This window comes from Prenolepis imparis, unplaced genomic scaffold (assembly GCF_030444845.1).
Source record: "Prenolepis imparis isolate NDT839.2.m4 unplaced genomic scaffold, iyPreImpa1.0 SCAF_1, whole genome shotgun sequence".
Classification (NCBI taxonomy): domain Eukaryota; kingdom Metazoa; phylum Arthropoda; class Insecta; order Hymenoptera; family Formicidae; genus Prenolepis; species Prenolepis imparis.
Window position 1 is genome coordinate 24115764 of NW_028141159.1, and position 20787 is coordinate 24136550.

General features: G+C 32.4%; 1 protein-coding gene and 1 non-coding gene across 2 annotated transcripts in view; one reads left to right on the forward strand and one right to left on the reverse strand.

Annotated features, from left to right (window-relative positions):
* LOC145937124 (uncharacterized) overlaps window positions 1–3782 on the forward strand; it is a 153867-nt gene extending 150085 nt beyond the window's left edge. Inside the window, exon 6 of the mRNA XM_083039997.1 lies at window positions 2917–3782. Coding sequence (XP_082896123.1) covers window positions 2917–2933 — 17 coding nt within the window. The 3' untranslated portion in view covers window positions 2934–3782. The remainder of the gene's footprint in view (window positions 1–2916) is intronic.
* A 9516-nt stretch (window positions 3783–13298) lies between these two features.
* Trnas-gga (transfer RNA serine (anticodon GGA)) lies at window positions 13299–13372 on the reverse strand. The gene has a single exon. It is a non-coding gene; the product is annotated as a tRNA-Ser (tRNA).
* Between the last annotated feature and the right edge of the window lie 7415 nt (window positions 13373–20787).

Consider the following 20787-nt stretch of genomic DNA (forward strand, 5'->3'; position numbering starts at 1 on the left):
GCACATGTAGATTGTCTCAGCCGTTATGTAGCGAACATCAATGTAATTTCCATTGAAGACGAATTAATGTATAAACAGTTAGCCGACGCTAAAATTAAAGAGCTAGCCGAAGAATTGGAAACCAGAGAGCATAAACATTTTACATTAAATGAAGGTCTGGTATTTCGCAGATACAAGGATAAAGATTTATTTGTCGTTCCCGAAAACATGATTAATAACGTTATACGGGTCTATCATGACGAAATGGGTCACGTCGGCATTGATAAAACTATACATGGCCTTTTGAGTCATTACTGGTTCCCATGTCTGAAATTACGGGTAAAGCAATATATCGAAAATTGTGTAAAGTGTTTAAGTTTTTCTTTGGTGGGAGGTAAACCTGAAGGAGAACTAGAGATTTTTGAGAAAATTGCTGTACCATTACATACTCTACATATAGATCATTTCGGTCCATTAGAAGCGGCAGCATATGGCTATAAATATATTTTAGTTATCGTAGACGCTTTCACTAAATTTACATGGCTTTTTGCAACTAAATCAACTACTACAGAAGAAGTCATTAAATGCTTAGTTATTCTCTTTGATTTATTCGGAATCCCTGAAAGAATAATTAGCGATCGAGGAACCGCTTTTACGTCAAAAAGCTTTACTACTTTTCTAAACGAAGGAAAAATTAAACACGTGCTAACTGCCGTTGCTTCTCCTTGGGCTAACGGTCAAGTCGAAAGATTAATCGTTTTTTAAAGTCTACTCTAGCGAAGGTATGCGAAGAAACTACTCAATGGAAAAATGTATTAGGACGCGTACAATTTGTTATTAACAATACTTGGCATAAATCTATTGATACAACACCCAGTAAGATACTATTAGGATATGACCAGCGGCAAAAATCGGATAACGAACTTCGAGAACTAATTGATCGACTGGCCAAAGTAGATACGGATATCGAGAAGGAAAGGATAGAATCACGCGATTCTGCTCAGATTGTAAACCGCGCTGTACAAGAATATAATAAGAAGCAGTACGATAAAAAACATAAGAAGCCTACGCAGTATAAAGAAGGAGATCTCGTATTAATAAGAATTTTGCAACATAAGCCCGGTGTTAACCAAAAATTATTACCTAAATATAAAGGGCCATATCAAATTAAAGCCGATTTAAAGAAAAATAGATTTGTTGTCGCGGATATCCCCGGATATAACGTCGAAACCCTTGAATACCATTCTATCTTCCGATAAACTAAAACCCTGGATATGAATTGGCGAAAATTAATTGTCGAATAAAACGTTATTTTGTTCGAAAAAAAAAAAAAAAAAAAAAAAAAAAAAATATTTCTTTTATTATATAAGATAATACGATACCAAAGTCAAAGTATACGATAAATAAACATATCCTTAATATTAACGTTATCTGTCCACGTGCCTTCGATATTTCGCGCGGACACCGCAATTATTTATTTATGAGCTGGATGCGGGAGTGTCGGTCAGAGAGAGTAACGGCAGTCGTAATAAGTTTAACAAGCGAATTTATTGTAATGAAAACGACGAACCAGTCACTGGACGCGATTATCTGAATCGATATCGTTCAACACGCGACTTATAATAATCTTGCTTTATATATTCTTTATTCTCTCTCGAAAAAATTCTCGTCTCACACTGAGGGTAAAACTTTCGCTCTCGCCGCTATCACGCAAAATTGGGGCGAAACAAAAAGTCCCCTGATTGGTAGCAGCGATCGCGGGATCGATGCTGGCCAATCAGAAACGGCCACGAGGGATGCCAAAAAACCTCGAAAAACGCTTGGCTGTTTGTGTCGAAGGTGACAAAAAACGCGAAATACCGGAGCTCGCGACGCAAACACCTTTTGTTCGGTTAAGCAAATATTTTATAATTTAACATTTAGGAACAAATAAGCCAGTCGTTCGAATCTTGGCGTTAAATGTTTTTTGACCTTTCTTTTCGCGATATTTCGGTAACGATCTTGACGGTAGATTTCTAAACATTATCATATTATTAAACAGTATTAATAAAGACTGTTAATATCATTAAGTGTAGTAATAAGATTGTAACATTATTATAATTATAAATATAGTTCGAGGACGAACTACCGGTCAGAATGGCCGAAAAACTGTAAGCGCAAGCCCTAGATGTACCTAGGCACCGTTAAATATATTCATATAAACCCGCCTAAAAGGGGAGCGCGACAGGTAAGGCGCCGCCCCCCTCTACCTATCGATGTACGCGATTTAGGCTGACGAAATCAGAAGAGAGTAGTCAGGAATGTGTGAGAGAAGCAAGTCGATATGCGAAGGACTGCGTAGTCGATAAGCATCGAAAGTTCGAGAACGATAAGTAGCGTGAACAAAAGACTGCTCGCGTTACATTTTGTTCAATTTCTAGTACTTCAATTTATTAAACCGGCTTATGTGCCTATCAAAATAAAAAACTCTTTTAACTGAACGCCCGGCGATCTTACAAATGTATTATGATAAACATCATCGCAAACCGACAAGCTATAGTCAAGGTGATTTAGTCTTAGTCAGAGATCTCCGACCAAAAATAGGAGTTAGTCAAAAGACAAAGGCAAAATATAAAGGACCTTACCAGGTCACCAAGGTTCTAAACAAGAATCGTTACGTGATTACGGATATCCCCGGTTTTAATATTACTCAAAAGCCGTACAACACCATATTATCATCGGACAAATTAAAACCGTGGATAAAACCCGTCATTAATTCGGCCGATGAATAAAATATGCAGCGTACATTTGTAGTAGTTAGAAGTGTTCATAGACACTATATAATAAATACCGAAATTAGAATTAAGAATTATTTTAAACGTCATATATATGTATATATTAACTTTTATTATTAAGTGTTAAGACAACCTTGAAACAAAAATTATATTTGTGTTTTAGGAAAGAGAATGAGATAATTCTCTCTCAAAAAAAAAAAAAAAAAAAGAATATTGGAATCATCTCCATATACATCCGGGACGAATGTGGACGTCAGGCTGGTCGAGCTGTAAGGGATTTTTCTGGAGCCGCAATTTACTTAAAAAAAGCTACGCTACTGCTCCAGACCCCCACCTGGTCCCCGGCTCTACTCCCACCGATCGACGGCTCTCGCGCCCTGGCGCGAGGATACGGAGAGCGCGGATCGACATCGACTTGACACTCGATTTACGGCAGTTATAAGCAATTGACATATATTTTCGGGAATTTAGGCAAGATCGCTTTTTTTGAGAACTTTGTTCGTTTGGCCGATACTTCGCATTCGTTCCGGATATTTCGAACCTATTGTTCAATTTGAAACTATTATCTTTATATTGGATTTGTACATCTTTTCTTATCTTTTCTTTTCTTTTGTAAAACTTTTACAGTATCGACTCAGTTGAGTCGAATACAAATTAAATATTAATCCATTAAAATGTATCTCTGCTTTCTTTAGTAATAAACCTTTCAATTTATAAACTATCCTGATTCGGGAATATTATCACAAAGTATTTCTTATAATATCGCATGAGATCAACAACGTCTTGTGCAACGACTGTGAAAAGCATTTTGTATCCTCCACACATTGACACTGCAGCCATTAAATATGGTCGCGATAAGGAGGAAGTTGCCAGGATAGAGTTGGCTGCAAAAATAAATAAAATAATTAAACCATGTGGATTGTTTATTGATAATGACAATCCATGCTTGGGTGCTTCTCCCGATGGGCTTATTGATGAAGATGGTCTGGTGGAGATAAAATGTCCTCTATCAGCTGAGAATTTAACAGCTGATGAGGCAGTACAAAAATTGCCTTTACTAAAAGGTATATTTGACAAAAAATGTAATGATAAAATGAATCAAAATCATCGATTCTTTTATCAAATTCAAGGGCAGTTGAATATAACGCAGCGAAATTATTGCATATTCGCTATATTGTAGGGGCAAAGGTGTAATTATTGTAGAGAGTAGTAAATTAATTAAAACCACATTTATTTGAGAGGTATATTTCGTGTACACAGAGCGCTGTTCCGACGTCGACAAGTCTTAACTGAGGAGTGCGCTCGAGACGTTCTCGGGCTCGCTATCTAGGTGGTTGTTTATCGTAAATCAAAAGACCCGCCGTCTAATGCTAATCGCTGGTCGGTCGCTCTTGAAATCGAATAAGGATCGGCCGCCTGTTTACAGCGCTCCGCCAAGATAAACTGATAGTGACGGCTTTCGTCGCTTACGCATCATAAGGGTAGACCGCGGCGTTGTGCGGTCGCCTAAACAACTCGCGACTCGCGGCATCCTTTGACCTTTATCTTATTACCGCGATGTACATAGCAATCGTAATTCTGCTACAATATGGACCCCCAAAAATTTAAAAACTATAACAATCAATAGAGACAAAGACTTTTGGGAAGATCAAATTCTGCCTTTCCTAATACGTTTCTATTATGACTGCATGCTTCCAGAAATTTTGGATAGCCGTCACAATAGGCATATGCCTATTAGAAACCCAGAATATATAATAGATGCTCAAGAAAAAGCGTTTAAAAAGAAAATTAGCATGCTGCAAACTATACAAAAAAATAGTATAGAAAAAAAAGATATTGAAAGCAAACAATTTAAAAAAAACATTTTGCTAACAGACGTGACAAATACTGCTGTTTTGACTGATACAGAGCAAGATAGCAATTGCGTCTTACAACTACGGATGTGTCACTCACCGATTTTAATGAAACTTTGCACATTTGTAGAACTATGAAAAATATTCGATACGTATTTTTTTTTTATCGGCCAAGGTTCGCTCTGAAGGGTTGAAACGACAAGGGTTGGATTTTATGGAATAAGTTGAATATTTCAAGACATTAAATAAGTATAGGGGTTTTTTGGGATCGCCGAAACTGAATCTGATGTTAAAATTATGGAAATCAAAATGGCCGACCCAATATGGCCTCCAGGTACATAAAAAAAGTGTTCAGTTCGGCCTTGTAGGGTATGTTGTATCAAATATTTTTACCATGTACCAAAGTTTTATGCATGAATGTAACTGCTGATATTCGTACTGCAGTTTACGTTGGTAACATTGTTGCTGCGTAAAATTTCGAAATCAGAATTGTGATTAGCGATATCAATAACCTTGAGAAACACTGAAATTCAAGTTAACATTTTTTACAATATTTCCATACCCTACAAGGCCGAACTGAACACTTTTTTTATGTACCTGGAGGCCATATTGGGTCGGCCATTTTGATTTCCACAATTTTAACATCAGATTCAGTTTCGGCGACCCCAAAAAACCCCTATACTTATTTAATGTCTTGAAATATTCAACTTATTCCACCTGGTGCATAAAATCCAACCCTTGTCGTTTCAACCCTTCAAAGCGAACCTTGGCCGATAAAAAAAAATACGTATCGAATATTTTTCATAGTTCTACAAATGTGCAAAGTTTCATTAAAATCGGTGAGTGACACTTCCGTAGGTTGTTAGTCAGTTATTCAAAGAATAAACAAAGATTGACTAAAAATGAAATAGCGAAACGTCGAAAAGTTTTGGATGATACAATTGCTCCTCTTTATTCGGTGGAAGAGAATGTTTTGCCTGCACAGAACAAACTCAACGATGAATCGTTAGATAGATTCTTACGCATCGTTAGAGAAACTTCTTGTTTCACAACGCAAAGCGTTCAGTACATAGAATTCCCAGAACTAATTACAGCCAATGATACTGGCAAAAGCTTACAAATCATTGGAGGGAATTGTACTGATCACTGGCGATGCATTTTTTTCGACGGCATAAAACTTCGCGTGTATGACAGCATACCCAACTGTACATATAAAAAATTGGCAGTAAAGGGAAAAAATTATATTCACAAGCGTTTTCCTAAAATAAACGTAAATGATATAATTTTTGAAAAAGTACAAACACAACCGGATAATTTGTGTTGTAGAATTTACGCTGCGGCCTTTGCCACAGATGTAGTTTTGGGGAAAAATCCTTGTGAAGAAACATTCTCGTGACGTAAAGCGCATGGGACGTCATTTTCTCACCATTATATAAAATGATAAATTGTCGCTTTTTCCAAGACAATAAATGATTGTTATCATACCATAAACAAATCAATTATAAGATTTTTCAAATCATAATTGATGTGTAGTGTAATAAATTTGAGAGATAAAATACAATGCACTTATTACTGCATGTATACGAAAAATAGCATTTTTTCTAAAGAAAAAGATGCATTTACATGCGTAGTGTACAAACTAAAATATCTACGGAGAGACGAAAATTGAATTTGTTGGTTGCGTCTCACGAGAATGGGCGGCGGACGGGGCTCATTCTATCATTCTCTCTCTAAATATATTATAAAATATAAATAAAACCAGAGTGAGAGCAAGAGAGAGAAGAAAAAATAAGTGCGAGCGTCATTTCTTTGCATGCGACGACGCACCTATCGACAGACCACGCATCTGTTAGGCCCTACGCACAACAAAAAAAATATTAGAAATAAAAACAATATTAGGAATAGGAATTATTTTAAAATAATAAAATCGAAAAAACATTATATAAATACAAATTCGAGTATAAAGGGTTTACTAGCTTATTAGCCTTTACTAATTCTTTATACCCGAATTTGTATTTTTATATATTAGAGTCTTTTTGATTTTATTATTTTAAAATAATTCTTATTCTTAATAATATTTATTTATAATACAAGGTTAAGATTTTATTGACCAACACTGACTAAGACTAATTCTTATATTATAAGACTTTTTATTTGGGAATAATCTCAATTCGAGATTTATTTCCCGATTCCCCTCTAACCCCCCTATAGAATTATAGGCGAGAAAAATATAGATCCGAAAGTCGCTGAATCGGGAATCGAACGCGAGACCTTTCGCTTGCCGGGCGACTGCTCTCACCAACTGAGCTATTCAGACCCTTCGATTCTATACTTTTCTCTGCCTTGATAAACAATTCCAATCAACACCATTATTAGGTACAGGTGTGTAAATAACAATATGTAAAATGTGATTTGCCAGTCGAATTTTTAAAACAAGGTTAAGATTTTATTGACCAACACTGACTAAGACTAATTCTTATATTATAAGACTTTTTATTTGGGAATAATCTCAATTCGAGATTTATTTCCCGATTCCCCTCTAACCCCCCTATAGAATTATAGGCGAGAAAAATATTATATAAATACAAATTCGGGGGTTAGAGGGGAATCGGGAAATAAATCTCGAATTGAGATTATTCCCAAATAAAAAGTCTTATAATATAAGAATTAGTCTTAGTCAGTGTTGGTCAATAAAATCTTAACCTTGTTTTAAAAATTCGACTGGCAAATCACATCTTACATATTGTTATTTACACACCTGGACCTAATAATGGTGTTGATTGGAATTGTTTATCAAGGCAGAGAAAAGTATAGAATCGAAGGGTCTGAATAGCTCAGTTGGTGAGAGCAGTCGCCCGGCAAGCGAAAGGTTTCGGGTTCGATTCCCGATTCAGCGACTTTCGGATCTATATTTTTCTCGCCTATAATTCTATAGGGGGGTTAGAGGGGAATCGGGAAATAAATCTCGAATTGAGATTATTCCCAAATAAAAAGTCTTATAATATAAGAATTAGTCTTAGTCAGTGTTGGTCAGTAAAATCTTAACCTTGTTTTAAAAATTCGACTGGCAAATCACATCTTACATATTTTTATTTATAATATTTTTTCTATCATTTTTCTATTCATTGCACAGGGCACAACGATATAGTAATATGTAAATTATACAGGGTGTCCGGTGGTTCGCGTTTCACCTGTCGTGGGCAGGTAGAGTGGGTGAAATCGAAGTAAAGTCCTTTACCATTTTGCAAAATTCGCAATAATTAATGAGAAATTAATTTAAAAAGATTGACCAATTCGCGCGCTCTACAAGCACGCGGCGAGAAGAGACAGCCCAGTTTTACATGGTTACTAAGTATGCGGCGAAAAGAAACAGTCTAATGTTACGCGGTTGCTAAGCGCGGGGAGGAACAATCTGCGAAAGACTAATAATAGCATGTATGAGCAGCAGATAACGCTGGACCCCCGAGTGGGCTGTCTCTTCTCGTCACGTGCTTGTAGCCGCGCGAATTAGCCGATCTTTTTTTAATTAATTTCTTATTAATTATTGCGAATTTCGCAAAATGGTACAAGACTTTTCTACTCGGCTTAACCCACTCTATCCGCCCACGACAGGTAAAACGCGAACAACCGGACACCCTGTATAAATTGCTGTCGATAAGAGCGGAATTAAAATTGTCGATAATTACCGACAATTTTAATTCTGCTAAGATGAGGGCGCTAATCCGTTGGAGTTCGGGTGACTTCAGCATTTCTTGTTCAAATCTTTTTGTGCATGCGACACGTCTACAACGAAAAGAAAATTTTCCATTTCGTTAAGTTCGTCGTTTCATGTATGTAAAAAGTACAGAATTGAAGAAAATGAAAAACAGCTGTGACTTTTCGAAATTAGAAATTTCAAGCTTTGAAACCCTTTTTTAAAAGGACCCCGCCATTTCCTTATGGAAATTGGCTTTCGGTGAAATTAACTGAAACTTTGCAGAAATATTGTTCATGTGATGCTGATCAAAAGTCAACATTGCCACAATCCCCAAAAATCAATCGTTTGACCTCTACGAGCCGTTCTTCTTAATAACTGATATAGCGGCAGCAGCATCATCAGGCCTATTGTGCAACTGAATATACTTGAATGTGTGTGTGTGTGTGTGTGTGTGTGTGTGTGTGTGTGTGTGTGTGTGTATGTTGTGTATCTGTGTCAATAATAAGCGGGGTCCTTTAAATTCTTATATTTTTTGAAACAAAAAGTTACAGCTATTTAAAATTTGCCTATTTTTTAGACAATTTTTTTTCTCTTAATTATTGTGAGGAAAGAGAGAGAGTGTGTGTGTATATATATATTATATATACATAAGGTGTTTTAGGAGAAATGGTCAGCATTCTAGGACATAATTGTACACATTATTTTAAGCAAAAATGTTTATAACATATGTCTTTTTCTGAATGGTTGTTATAAAGATACAACGTGTTTAAGAATGAGAATACATTTATTAACTTACTAGTAGAACCAAATGCTATGAAACAATTATATTAAATTTTCGTCATTTCCTGTTACCATGGTTAATAAATGGTTACAAATGTAAACATTAGGTCATGTTTGATAATCTGTGTTAGTTTAAAATTTTTAGTTTCTAGTGTAATTAAAATGGTTTATATTCAATTATGCCAAACTTATTATTAATTAATTGAAATTATTGTTTAGTTATTAATATCAATTATTCAAATATATTATAAGTTTAAAATTTCATGTAATTGTTTCATAGAATTTGTTTCTAATAAGTTAATGAATGTTAATAAATTCGTTCTTAAGACTGAATACGTTGTATCTCTATAACCGTTCAGAATAGGACAAATGTTTATATAAACTTTTTTGCTTAAAATGATGTGTACAATCATGTGTGTGTGTGTGTGTGTGTGTGTGTGTGTGTGTGTGTGTGTGTGTGTGTGTGTGTGTGTGTGTGTGTGTGTGTGTGTGTGTGTGTGTGTGTGTGTGTGTGTGTGTGTGTGTGTGTGTGTGTGTGTGTGTGTGTGTGTCCTAGAATCTAGAATGTTGACCATTCCTCCTGAAACATCCTGTGTATATACATATATGTACAGTCGAACTTCGCTAATTCGAAATTGAAGGGAAGAGAAAAATTCTTCGAATTGTAGAGGTTTTGACTTATAAAGTTTTTCGAATTATCGAGATATATAAGAATAAAGTTCAAATTATTGAGGTTTAGCTATTTCGTTTATTTAGCTACAACATAAAATTAATCTATGAAAATGATCGCACAAATGTATTAAAAGTACATTAAATTTCAGGATATTTTTTACAGTGTATAGAATGTCAGATAAGTTCAAACAAACATTTAATATGCAAAACATTAACAGTTTGTTTCAAATTACAGAGGCTTTGTCTTTGAAAATTCGAATAACAGAGGCTTTGTTTTTGAAGATTCAAATTACAGAAGCTTTGTTTTCGAAAATTCAAATTACTAAGGTCAAACGGCGCTCCAAAAATTTTGAGTTAATCTCGTATTTTTTTCGACTTACAGAGGTTTTCTCAAGGGAAACGAACATTGTTTCGATTTGTAGAGGTTTCGAATTAGCAAAGTTCGAATTAGCGAGTTTCGACTGTATGTGTATGTGCGCGCGCGCGCACACACACACACATTGTGACGAGACGTCTTATAACCGTCTGTCACAAAGGCCGAGCGGCCCGTTCGAGAATGATAAAGGGGCCTCCGTTCTTCCGATTAGCGGAAAAGAGAAAAAGCGACCCGAGCGCGGAATCGGACGCGATTCCGCTGCTTTGCGTTCTCGCGTTATTTTTTTGTTTTTGTTATTATTAGCGTTTTCTTTTTGAGATATCGTAACAGCAAAATACGGGATGTTCGGCGAGATCTCATCCGGTGGCGAATTCGGCGGAAAGGAGAAGGGACGTGGAACAAGTGGAGGCCCACCCGACAAATAAAGCACGCCAGGTGAGGATATCAATAATTACGAGCAAATGTTATCAAAAAGGACGGATGCTGCCGCATTTCCTCTCATAAAATTTATTCTGCCTATGAACCGAGAAGACGGCCTGAGAGAGGAAGGCCACTTTGTGCGCAAGACGCGCGGGAGCTCCGTTACGCAACGACGGCGCGAGATCCGACACGTGAACCCGGCGCCCTAGAGACAACCCTAATCACAGCGGAGTGGAACAATGAGGATACAAATAAGATACTTGCGACAACCGTAAGGATCGACCATAGACTTATAGAGATAGACTGCGCGCTCTTACGGTTTGGCTGTCTTAAACATTGAAAAATAGAGATATAGTGGTTGGATCTCTTTCTCTCTCGCACAGTTGAAGGAGAAGGGTTCGCTGGTGGAGAATGAATGGAGAATGAACGGAGAGGCAGGGGAATGCGTCCCCACCACATAGCCGATTAGAAGGAGAAAGAGATCCGACCGCTATCGCTCTCTCTTTTTAATGTTTAAGACAGGCTTTCAACAAGGATGCGCAGTCCATCTTTATAAGTCTAAGGGATCGACAAGGTCGCGCTACGGTCCTGATAGCGCTACAGGTGGGGCTATTTTGACATTAAATTTGCCGGCGTGATTCCTGCGAGCTTTCCGCTCGTCACTGTTCGACAAGCAAGCATCCGGAACGGATCAGCCGAATCTCAGCCGAAATCGTGCCGTACCTGCAACGAGAGTTGTAATCAACAAAATTTTTCGGTGAGTACTATAATTACAATAAATATTTATATATTTAAAATATTAGGTTGGCCAAAAAGTAATTGCGTTTTTTTCCAATAATGGACATACATGTCTTGAAATGAAACTAACTTTATTCAAAACCGCAAATTATGTAATTTGACAACTGACAATTCAAGCTTGTTTTAGAAAAAGAAAGTGCACAATTTGGTTAACAATTGTTTGTTTGCCGTCAATTTCAAAATGGAAAATCAAAAAGAACATTTTTATCATATTTCGTTGTATTACTTCCGAAAAGGAAAAAACATTGCAAATTCATAAAAAGTTATATTATGTGTATGATGATGTTTTAAAATTACGGCAGTGTCAGAATTGGTTTGCTAAATTTCGGTGTAGAGATTTTGATGTTAAAGACCACGCTCAAGAAAGCCAATCGAAGTTGATGATGACAAAATTAAGGCATTGATCGAATCCAATCATGAAGTTGCCTGAAAGATGGCAAAAGATAATCCAACAAAGTGGACAATATATTATTTAATAAAGTTTTTGCTTCCCATGAAAAATTCGCCTCTCATTTACATAGAAAAAAAAGCAATGACTTTTTAGCCAACCTAATAGAATACTTATTTAAAAGTATAAATTATTTATTTATACACATTATTATAAGGACACATTATTATAAGGAAACTTTTGCATCTCTCTCTCTCTCTCTCTCTCTCTCTCTCTCTCTCTCTCTCTCTCTCTCTCTCTCTCTCTCTCTCTCTCTCTCTCTCTCTCTCTCTCTCTCTCTCTCTCTCTCTCCCCCCCCCCTTTCTCTCTTTCTCTCTCTCTCTCTCTCTCTCTCTCTCTCTCCCCCCCTTTCTCTCTTTCTCTCTCTCTCTCTCTCTCTCTGTCTCTCATTTTTTTCTATTCTTCTTTTTTTCTATCTCTTTTCTTCTCTCCATTCTTCTTTTTTTCTAAATAATAGCTTTCTTCTTTTTTTTTCTATCTCTTTTCTTCTCTCCATCTCTTTTCGTTGTCTATTCTTTCTATTTTCTTTAGCTTTAAATAAAATATTTAAAAGATTATTAACTTTAATAATATTTAAACCTTCAATATTTTATATATTATATATTTTATATACATAAAAATTTGCAAGTTTTAAAGCGCTCCTCTAATTGTTTTGCGTAGTGTAGTCTATCTATCTATATAATAAAAAAGTCATATTTACCGTGAAGTGCGTGTTCGAAGTCGAATATATCGCACGTATTGTTGCCATTTTTCCGAGTTTGTAATTGGTGGTCGATTCCGAGCGATCGAGACCGCAGTTATGAGAATGACAGACGGTCGTACCGTGACAGCTTAACAGTGACAAAGTTTAAATGTGTTGTAAAGATGTTGTATGGATCGCGGTGTTAATATCTTGTTATCGCGGACGATTATTTTGTGAAATATATTTCGCGACATTTAGGCAAGAAAGAAACTCGATTAATATTTTTGACAGTTATAATATGCGATATCTTTTTTTTGTAAAGAAAAAAATTGAGATATTAATAAAGATATTATTAAAGATATTAATTATAAAAGATATAAATTGATTTTTATATTTTTCAATACTATTGAATACTATCGAAATGGTAAAAATAAAAAATATTTTAAATAAAAATTTAATGTACTTGAGAGAATGTACTGATTTTTAATGTAGTTTATAACAATGTAATCAGATTGTTCGAAAATGCCATGTTTTTCGATATTTGCTTCTTCCTCATAATTTTTAAAAATTTGTTATCTAACAAAATAAATTTAATATATAACTTAAGAAATATTTTTTAATCGGCTCTCAATATTAATAAATAATAAATAAATAAATATGATGTTTTAGAAGTCGGCCAATAGAGCCAAGCGCGAAAATTAATTTTTAATTTTTCGGAACAGTATCTCTTGGTTTGAGATTACTGAGTTCCATTGATTAATTATCAATTAACCTCGAACTTACAACGGAAAAATAGGCGAGAAAAATATTGGTCCGAAAAGTCGCTGAAGCGGGAATTGAACCCGCGTCTTTCGCTTTCCGGGCGACTGCTCTTACCACTAAGCTATTCAGACCCTTTCGATCCTATATTTGTCATTTGCCTTCTAATAGATGTTAGTAAATAACGCCATGATTAGGCCCAGGCGTAAATAAATATATAACTTAAGAAATATTTTTTAATCGGCTCTCAATATTAATAAATAATAAATAAATAAATATGATGTTTTAGAAAATAAATTTAATGTCAAATTTAAACATATATAACAAAATAATAATTAGATACTTAAAAAGTCGCTAGTAAAATTTTAAAATAGGAACGAAGTAAAGTCGACGCAACTAGCCAAATTTATATTTATTTAAAAAACACACAACGTTTCGACCATATGGATGTGGTCCTTATCAAGTGTAATATTCATTAGTAGAGGTGCAGCCAAATTAACGATAACGTCAACTTTTCCATAATATAGTTACAACATATTTAAATAAACATAACATAGATTCAATTTTGTCAAAACATTTGAAAGAGAGAAAAAGAGAAAACGATCCTATCGTTATGATGATTCGTCAAAAACTGTTTTTGACGAATCATCATAACGATAGGATCGTTTTCTCTTTTTCTCTCTTTCAAATGTTTTGACAAAATTGAATCTATGTTATGTTTATTTAAATATGTTGTAACTATATTATGGAAAAGTTGACGTTATCGTTAATTTGGCTGCACCTCTACTAATGAATATTACACTTGATAAGGACCACATCCATATGGTCGAAACGTTGTGTGTTTTTTAAATAAATATAAATTTGGCTAGTTGCGTCGACTTTACTTCGTTCCTATTTTAATATATAACAAAGTTGCATAAAATATTATAATGTCTAAGACTATAAGTTAAGATTATAAGTTTAAAGCAAATAGCGGCGATAAATTACTTTATAATTTTAAAGTCGAGTATATATCGTTATGTCATCTCACGTATTTTTTATTATTGAACGAAGGAACATTTTAACACCACCTATATTTTTAAACACGTTAGTTTATTTTGTAAAAAGCTTAAATCATTAGTGACGATAATTAATCTTTTCATAATTTTAGGATCGCCATTTAGCCATCATAACGTTACATGAAGTCACATGTTTTTTTAAATATTTTTTATAATCGAACGAAGGGCCATTTTTTGTTTTTCTATATTTTTAAATGCCCTTTCTCATTTAATGTTCTAATTATTAACGGAGATAATTGATTTCCCTAATCTTAGGGTCGAGTCCTATATATATCTTACGTTATAATATCACGTGTTGCTTCCTCATAGAAAAAGCTTTGTTTTCGTGAAAAAAATGTTTTTCCAGTTTTTGATGTCAATGTGTTTAGAATGTTTTAAAATGTCGAAAAATCATATTTTTACAAAATGTCCATATGCATGTGTGTATGTATGTATCCATCTACGGAAGGGCGTGATTGCTCTAACTTCCGTAAATTTTGAGATATCGGGTTAAATTTTTTTATATGAATAGATTATCATTAAAGGTTGGTTGGTATTGAATTTGGCTTGGATCGGCTAAGGGGTTCTTTTTTTATAAAATTTTGAATTTTTTTAAAAAAGGGCGTGATTGCTCTAACTTCCGTAAATTTTAAGATATCAGGTTAAATTATTTTACATGAATAGATTATCATTAAAGGTTGGTTGGTATTAATAAAAAACAAAAAAAATTTAAGATAAATAAAAAACAAAAAACAAGTGTGCAAATTAGAAATTTGCACATTGCTTCCTCAACATTTTATTTCGCTCATAAAGCTTCCTCTATGAGGAAGCCAAACTATTATATATTAATAATTATGATTTAATTTCAAAACAAGCTTCCTCTGACGAAAAGCGAAATAAAATGTTGAGAAAGCAAAGTGCAAATTTCTAATTTGCACACTTTCTTTTAAATTAAATTAATTATTTACGTAAGATATATACGTATATACATTGCAGTAAATTAATTATTTGTTATGTTAAGATATATATTGCAGTAAATTAATTATTTGTTACTTTAAGATATATTACAGATAAGATACATGACAACAGTTTTTTTTCAATATTTTTATTACCTCTCGTAGGACTATTTTATTATTTTCGATATTATTTCGATATTCGATAATATTTTGATATTATTAAACGCGTTTTTTCATTTTTTAATAAGTTTTTATTAGCAGCAATAATTAATTTTTCAAAATTTTAAGGTCGCGATTTAGATACTATAACGTTAAGGTTTTATCATATCTTTTTTAAATATGTTTTATTATCGAACTGAGTATTATTTTATTAATGTTTTCATATAATTTTAAACGCATTCTTTAACATTATAATAGATTTTAATCAACAATGGTAATAATTAAATTTTTCGAAATTTTAGGATCGCGATTTACATATCATTAAGTAAGGTCACGACATGTTTTATATAATATATATATATATATATAATATATATATATATATATATATATATATTATATATATATAAGAGAAGCTGCAGGCTTTTATAATTTTAATACAAAGATTGTTTACAGATTATTTTAATACCAAACGAATACAAGTCTGCAAATTTTTTTTATTTATATGTATTATATAAGAGAAGTTGCAGGCTTTTATGATTTTAATAAAAAAATTGTTTACAGATTATTTTTATACCAATCGAATACAAGTCTGCAAATTTTTTTATTTAATATACATAATTTAAGAATGCGCAGCGTACCCAGTGAGAAATGATGGTCGAATCGACGTCGATTCGTTGTCGAATCGATGTCAAATTCGTCGAATTGATGTCGAATCGATGACGATTCGACCAATCATTTCTCGTTGGGTAGAGTCTGCGGCGACAGTGTCGACTTTTAATATTTTAAGACAAGCCAAAAATTTATCGCTGATATATTGTAATGGTAAATTGTATGCAGATTATTCTTATACCAAACAGATACGAGTCTGCAAATTTTTTAAATTAATATACGTAATATAATTCTGTGCTGTATAAAGTTCGCGGCAACAAATTATCTACATTAAATATTTTTAAAAAAACCAAAAATTCATTGCTCGTATATTTCGATGATATACAATATTATTTGTAGATTATTTTTATACAAAACACATACAGGCGTACAAATTTTTTAAATTAATATACATAATAAAAGAATGCGACGTGTAGGGTTTGCAGCGACATAAGCCCATATTTCATCGATAAAAAAAGATCCAATATATGGGCCATAGTGTCGACATTTAATATTTTAAGACGAGCCAAATTCCATCGAAATATACGAGCGATGAATTTTTGGATAGTTTTTAAATATTAAAAATCGACACTGGGTCGCAGCGGACACTAGCGCATCCTTATATTATGTATATTAAATAAAATAATGTGTACGCTGGTGTCTCGCCTTGGTACGAAAACATTCTGCAAACAATGTACTGTCGAAATATACAAGAGATGAATTTTTGGCTCGTTTTAAAATATAAAAGTCGACACTATGTCGCTACGGACTCAATGCGGCGCATGCTTATATTATATATATTTAATAAAAGAATTTGTACGCTGATGTCTGCTTGGTACCAAAATATTTTGCAAATAATGTACTATTCAAAAAAAACAAGCAATGAATTTTTGGCTCGCCTTAAAATATTAAAAATCGATACTTTGTTGCCGTGAATCCAATATTGCGCATACATAAATTATGTATATTAAATAAAAGAATTTGAAGATTCGTATCTGTTTGGTATAAAAATAATCTTTTTACAATATACAATTAAAATATACAAACGATGAATTTTTGGCTTCTCTAAATATATATAATATACGTAATATAAAAATGCGCCCCATAGAGTTCGCGGGGACATAGTATCGATTTTTAATATTTTAAGCAAGCCAAAAATTCATCATTTGTATATTTCGATAGTACATTGTTTGTAGAATATTTTTGTACCATGCAGACACCAGCGTACAAATTTTTTTATTTAATATACATAATATAAGAATACGCCGCATAGTGTCTGCGGCGATCCAGTGTCGATATTTAATATTTAAAAACTAGCCAAAAATTAATCGCTCGTATATATCGATTTTTGGCTCGTCTTTAAATATTAAAAGTCGACACTATGTCGCCGCGAATCCTATGCGGGCATTTTTATATTATTTAAATTATATAAAGGAATTTGTACGCTCGTTTGTTTTTGATATAAAAATAATCTGCACACGATATATTTTTGAAATGTGCAAGTGATGAATTTTTGGCTCGTCTTTAATTTTCAAAAGTCGACACTATGTCGTCGCGGACCCTATGCGGAGCATAGTTATATTATGTATATTAAATAAGAAAGTTTGCACACTCTTTTTAGAATATTAAAAATTGATGCTTTGTAGCCGTGGACTCTATAGGGCGTAGACTTCTATTATGTATATTAAATAAAAGAATTTGCAGGCTCCTATTTGTTTAATATAAAGAACCAACAATTCATCGCTTATTTTTTTCAATAGTACATTATTTGCATATTATTTTTCTACCATACAGATACAAGCTTGCAAATTCAATCCGTTAGTAAAATTAATTATTAATAATAAATAAATTAATAAATAAATAAATAAATAAATTTTAATATAATTTTTATAACCTATAATAATTTGAAATAATAACTGAAAAATTAAATGTTTAATATTAAATGTTAATAATTACTTAAAAATTAAACAAATTTATTTTGACATAAATGATTGCTTATTAATTGAATTTTATATTAAAAAATAAGTATATTATTGAGATTTTTAGTAATTTAGTTAATAAGTCGAAGAAGGCGCGCACGTTAACGCGCGCTGCGTGCTAATCCCTTTCTAAAAAAGGCATATTAAGTCGATTCTTGAAAGTCTCGAAGTTTGTTGCCTCTTTCCCGCAATGCTGATTGGCTCTCTGTCGACTCGTGTTATATTTGTAGCATCGAAAGGCTGTCATCACGAGGGTTAACAGTTAGCAGTTTGACAGTTAGTCCAAAATAAAATTAAATAAAATAATAATATGTTTTAAATAATATGTTATGATGGGAATTTAATAAAGAGGGACGATCGTGATTTATATGAACATGATGTGAAACTTCGATCTTGTCGGCTTGACTGCTCGCGAAGAAGAAGAAAGCTCGACACGCGGTATTTATTAATATATTGATCTTGCCACGTATTTATCGCGCGCATGCAATGTATATTATAATGCTTTTTGAGCCTGCGTGACATGTATACCGCGTATATTTGATATCTACTTAACAGGTGATGACGAGAAGCAATGAATAGAAATAATAAGTCGCAACATGTTATAATACTTTAAACTTGATTAATATTTTTGACATTTGCGTTGTGTGTTATATTCGTAACATGGACAAGCTGTCAATTAGCAGTTTAACAATTTGTTTAAAATTAAATTAAATAAAGTAATAATATGATTTAAATAATATATTATGACACTTTAAACTCTATTAATATTTTTGACACTTATATATCAGCTGATTTCTGTCAAAAATTATTAATCGCGAATAAAGTATTATAATATATTATATATTATTTACGACATATTATTATAATTAACAAATTTATCTTTAATGCGATTATTAATGAAGTAAATATTAATCATTCCTGTAATTACTTGTGCTAATTAATCATAAAATAAAGGTCGTGATTTAAAACTTTTCACACTCTTCATTATTTTACCTGTAAACGTACAAAAAAGATATTTGAATTCTCATATTACATATACATACATACATACACATATATATAAATATATATATATATATAAATATATATATATATATAAATATATATATATATATATATATTTTATATATTATAAAAATTCAAAAAAATTATAAAATATATAATAACACATACTAAATAATTTCAAAACTTTATCGCAATTTTCATTCTTTCCTGCTATTGCCATTACTGCCAGATTTATTCCCATGACATCTTTCAATTTTCTATTGAAAATGATTAATATTTATATACATCTCATATATTTAAATATACATATAAAATACTGTAAAATACTTTATAACATCTTCTTGCTTGCATTGGTTTAGTGATAGATAATTGCTATTGCAACAATATAAATAAATCACTCAATATAATAATCATTCTATTTTTTCTAATATAATTCTTAGATAGTTGCATTGCGATACTAAACAATCATTTTCAATTTTATTCCATTTTACAAAGTATATAGTTATTGCATGTTTTTTTCCTTTCTAACTGAAAAACTGTAATCGAGACCAATCAATCCCAAAATTAATAAACACGTGTTCTTCAGATTTTAACAATTTACTCGCAAACTAATTGCAATTATATACACAAAATCTTTTGATACACATAACTTTCAATACACAATTAACTGCTCGATGCACACAACTGTCAAAATAATGACAGCCGCTCAAAATAAGCGCCATGATAGAATCAATCGGCAACGCGGAAGAGAGGCAACAATACGTTTCAAGATTTTCAAGAGAACTTCGACACTTTCAAATATCAATAATATGTCTTTTTCAGAAAGGGACTAAAGAAAAACACAAGCGCGCACATCATTCTTCGATCTTATATTAAAAAGAATATTTAAAAAAAAATAATATAAAATTTATTTAAACTCGATTAATATCTTTTGACAGAAATCAACTGATTAAAGCGTTAATTTGCTAATTAAATTGTAAAATAAAAATATGTTATAGAAATTAAAATAATAATGTTGTAAATAATATATTATAATACTTTAAACTCGAATAATATTTTTTACAGAAATCAGCTCTGATAACTGTCAAAAATATTAATTGAGTTAAAAGAACTATAATATATTATTTAAAACATATCACTATTTTAATTTTTAAAACATATTGGTTCAAAATTTAATTAGCAAATTAACGTTTTAATCAGCTGATTTCTGTCAAAAATATTAATAAAGCGTTATTTTGCTAATTAAATTTTTAAATAATATGTTATAAAAATTAAAATAATAATAAAAATAAAACTAAAATTAGAATTATAAAATCAAACTAATATTGCGAACGTTTCGATCCCTTTTTTGGATCATCCTCAGCGCTACAAATTAACCAGACAAAATGAACTTAACATTACATACTAAACGCAAGTAACAATAAAAAACGGAAGCGGCGAAAGTCCGTCGGTAAAAATTGCGAGAGTCTCGTTCGTAGCATGTCTCTCCTGGGTTGGTAGACCGCGGAGGGGTAAGATCGTCGAACTCATGCGTCGCCTTTTAAAAACTCTGGATATGCCGCTATATCGCATATGCTTGTCTAAAAAGTTATTAGATGTGTGGAGTAATACAAGCCTCCATAAAATAATAATGTTTTAAAATAGCAATATGTTTAAATAATAGGTTACAATAGTTCAAACTTAATTAATATTTTTGACAGTTATATTCGCTGATTTCTGTCAAAAAATATTAATAAAACGAAAATTTGATAATTAAATTTGA